At 30.7% G+C, this 3,442-nt stretch overlaps 3 protein-coding genes across 3 annotated transcripts in view; 2 read left to right on the top strand and 1 right to left on the bottom strand.

Annotated features, from left to right (window-relative positions):
- The window catches only part of SsRbeta (signal sequence receptor beta), a 2,890-nt gene extending 2,490 nt beyond the window's left edge, over positions 1-400 (bottom strand). The window contains exon 1 of the mRNA XM_018032676.1: positions 353-400. Coding sequence (XP_017888165.1) covers positions 353-400 — 48 coding nt within the window. The remainder of the gene's footprint in view (positions 1-352) is intronic.
- On the top strand, positions 362-1,535 carry LOC108629814 (BLOC-1-related complex subunit 8 homolog). Its single transcript, XM_018032687.2, has 2 exons — positions 362-835; positions 907-1,535. Exons 1-2 carry the CDS (start codon positions 781-783, stop codon positions 1,362-1,364), a joined length of 513 nt encoding a protein of 170 aa, XP_017888176.1. The 5' UTR covers positions 362-780; the 3' UTR covers positions 1,365-1,535.
- Positions 1,536-2,108: 573 nt separating this feature from the next.
- Positions 2,109-3,442, top strand: part of Hmgcr (HMG coenzyme A reductase) — an 11,389-nt gene continuing 10,055 nt past the window's right edge. Inside the window, exon 1 of the mRNA XM_018032734.2 lies at positions 2,109-2,306. The gene's annotated coding sequence lies outside the window, so the exon portion shown is untranslated. The remainder of the gene's footprint in view (positions 2,307-3,442) is intronic.

The raw sequence follows: 3,442 nt of genomic DNA, 5'->3' as shown, positions 1-3,442 counted from the left end.
GACAGTAATGTTACTGTTAGATAGTAACTATAAGATAATGTACATACATTCTGTAATATAAAGTTTATGTTAGATAATTTTGTATGTAACACACAAGTCATCTGTTATGTTTTAAGTATAAGTTGGTTAAACTTGTTTCACAGATTCAAGGTATATGGTTCCTAGTCGTATAACTACTAATTTTTGTAATTACTAATTCCAAATAATACTACACATTTAGTTTAGTTGCTTGATGTATGATACGATCTCAAGTAACAATGCAAGGACAATATTCGTTTCTATGTTATTCATATGTACAACAGAAAACTTTTGGCTTTTTACCTTTCTGTGTGAAGGAACTCGTGTCACTTACAACACCGAAACAATTCTTTTCTCCACTAGCAGTGCTGGAGGACAACATTTAAAGAGAAGTGCCAACGGAACATGCTTCCATGCCACGTTTCGTCAAAGGAAAGCTGAATCGTGCTGGCAATTAACTTCCGGTAACAAATGTTCGGTAAAATGGCGGTGAAAACAAATTGATATTAACTCTACATAGTACACGCAGAAATTTGATTTATGTAAAGAAGTATTTAAGTAATTTTTTGTTAACATTACTTTATACCCACGCAAATACATACGTAGATTATGTCAAGCATTACTTCGATTTTAAACTATCAAAAGACTCTTCACTTTATATGCATCAAAATATTACGTTAAATTGAAGATTGAATCCATTATTCGTGTTCATCAATTCTTTGTCTCATCATATTTATTGTTGATACACTATTTATATGTATAATGGCTGCAAAAGTATATCAACCGGACCAAGAATTAGAGACGAAGGTTAAAAAAGGTTAGGATTTTTATGATAATATATACAAGCAATTTAATAAAATAATAATATTTTATTCTTTAACATTTCAGCTACAGAGCGTATTTCTGAAAATATGCACATAGTTGCAAATGAACCATCACTTGCTTTCTATAGACTTCAAGAACATGTACGGAAAGCATTGCCTCCTATGGTAGAGAAACGTGTTGAAGTACTTACTCTCCAGCAACAACTTTTAGGTAGATGTTATGATGTAGAGTATGCAGTAAGCGCTATTAAAACGATGCACGGTGCTGGGAAGAGTTTTGAGAACACTCTGGAATTCATCAAGAATGCAATATTTTTTAAACAACAGTTGAAATATGAAGAACAGCGTAGACACAAGAAAGACAGCAACAGAGACTCCGTTTATAAAAGATTATCCGCACACATTCCTACTCTGGATCATTTACCAGATGAGATATCTGATGTTGTAAGGGAAACTGCTAATAGAGTAGAATCTATGATGAATCATGCCAGATATTCTACAGAAGTACAAAAAACCAATTGAATTTTAAATGATGATTTATTATATTAAAGTAAGATATATTGTTGTAAAATATTAATAAAATCACTATAAGTGATATCATGTTATCAAAACTTTATGTATAGTTAGAAGCTGTATAAAAAATATATATTTAATGTACAATATTTAATAAAGCTATTGTTACGCATGCCCTTATATTACAAGTATTTTTATAATTGTACGTTGATATGTTTTAAATTGTATTATGCGTGGTTCAATTCCATTGAAATGTCGATGTTTTTTTGAAAGGTTTTTTTACTTTCCCGCCATATCTAGTATAAATACGGAAGTTTTTGGAATTGTTCTCGAGAGGCACGAATGAGGTGAATGACGTAAACAGAATTATGCCAAAGTTGCGAATCAGCAACTGTGCGCAAGCGCTACAATGTCATAAGGGTTATATGGGCAAAGGGGTAAACGCACAAATTGAAATTTTGGTCGGTTATCGAACTAATGCGATCGGCAACCAGTCCATATTATTAAATACTGATAGTTTCGGAGTTTTATAGGCTTAACAAATTGTCAATTTACTCAAATTGATTAAATAAATGGTTATATTTACATCTTTCACAATCTCTGTACATTATAGTTTTTGAATTCGACACATGCGCACTAGCATCAACTCTCACTTTTGGTATCGAGATATTGGCTACGCTCTACGCTTCGTTCAGTGTATAAGAAATAGGCTTAAGCAGTCCATGAGATATATGGGCGAACACATTGTATATTGTATCACAGTATATACTGTGACTGTGACTGTAGTATACATGAATACGGAAACGCTTGTGAATTTTCGGAGTTGTGCACAAAAATGTTAACTAATATATGAAATTCAGATTGAGTAATCGATTGAGAAATGGTGTATGTTATTATCTTCCAACCATGATGCCTATGTGAAACATGTTTGATTGCGGAACAAGTTCTATGGTATGTTGGCCACTTCCTTTAGGTTATATATTTCTATTTTCTATTTGAAAAATTGTATTACATTTTTCAGGAGAATCTCATTTTTAACTGAGTCTCCTATTAATAATTTTTACGTCAAAACATTAAGTGATAAAGTATTTGACTTGTTTTGTTAATTTGATATAATGTGGGATACTACAATGTCACGTATCTGAATTCTAATTATTGCATGTTTGCAAATTATTCACACTAGAATTTTATGAAATTAACAGAAATAATAATAAAAATTTGTATGGAAATGAAAGATAGAACAATAACCATAAATTAAAATATTCTTATATAATCTCTTACTTAATATAAAATATGTATATACTCAATATAACATAATATTATGACATATAAACTTAAAAAATGTGCATTACGTGTGAAAAGAATTTTCAAATAGATTTGGAATATATAGGTATATTATGATATATTACTGAATGACTACTGATAATCCTGTACAGAAATTTCCTATTCATCCATATGGAATTTCTGAACAAACTATAGACACATAGTAAATGAATATGCTGTACGCGTTTCTTAAGAGAAACCGCGCAAATTCTTTGTCATTATAAAATCACGAGTGCTGTGTCTTGTACGGACTTTAAATTGCAGTTACTAAAAATAAGACTATGTACGAGTTTCGAATTCTTAGAGCGATAAGGAAGAACTCGAAATATTCTTCTATGCTAGATTACTTTTATTTATCATAACTTTTACAATATACAATACTTTAAAAGGAGAAATATTTTGTAGAAAGAATAACTGTAAACTGATTCGGAAATAGCTTGTGTTTCACAATTTCATTTATTTTCTTCGAAATCCATAAAAAAACCGATCTATCTTAAACAAAGGATAGACCCTGATCGATCAACTGTGATTTTAATCACGTAATACGGTTTGCTATTTAGGATATGACGGCAATGAATTTCCCGAAACGTAGCTATCTTGTTTATGTATGTACGTAAAGTAGCGAGAGGAATTCTGTTTTATTTATGTTCAAATTGTTGATGGAATAATATACAACCCTCTATGCATATATTCGGAAAGCTTAAGCTTAAATCTTTCAAACCATTTTGTGAAGTTGCTTTCACGTCGGATTTCACAAATATAAC

This window comes from Ceratina calcarata, unplaced genomic scaffold, assembly GCF_001652005.2.
Source record: "Ceratina calcarata isolate Rehan_Ccalc_2016 unplaced genomic scaffold, ASM165200v1 scaffold588.2, whole genome shotgun sequence".
Taxonomy (NCBI): domain Eukaryota; kingdom Metazoa; phylum Arthropoda; class Insecta; order Hymenoptera; family Apidae; genus Ceratina; species Ceratina calcarata.
This window is presented reverse-complemented; position numbering and strand designations above follow the sequence as displayed.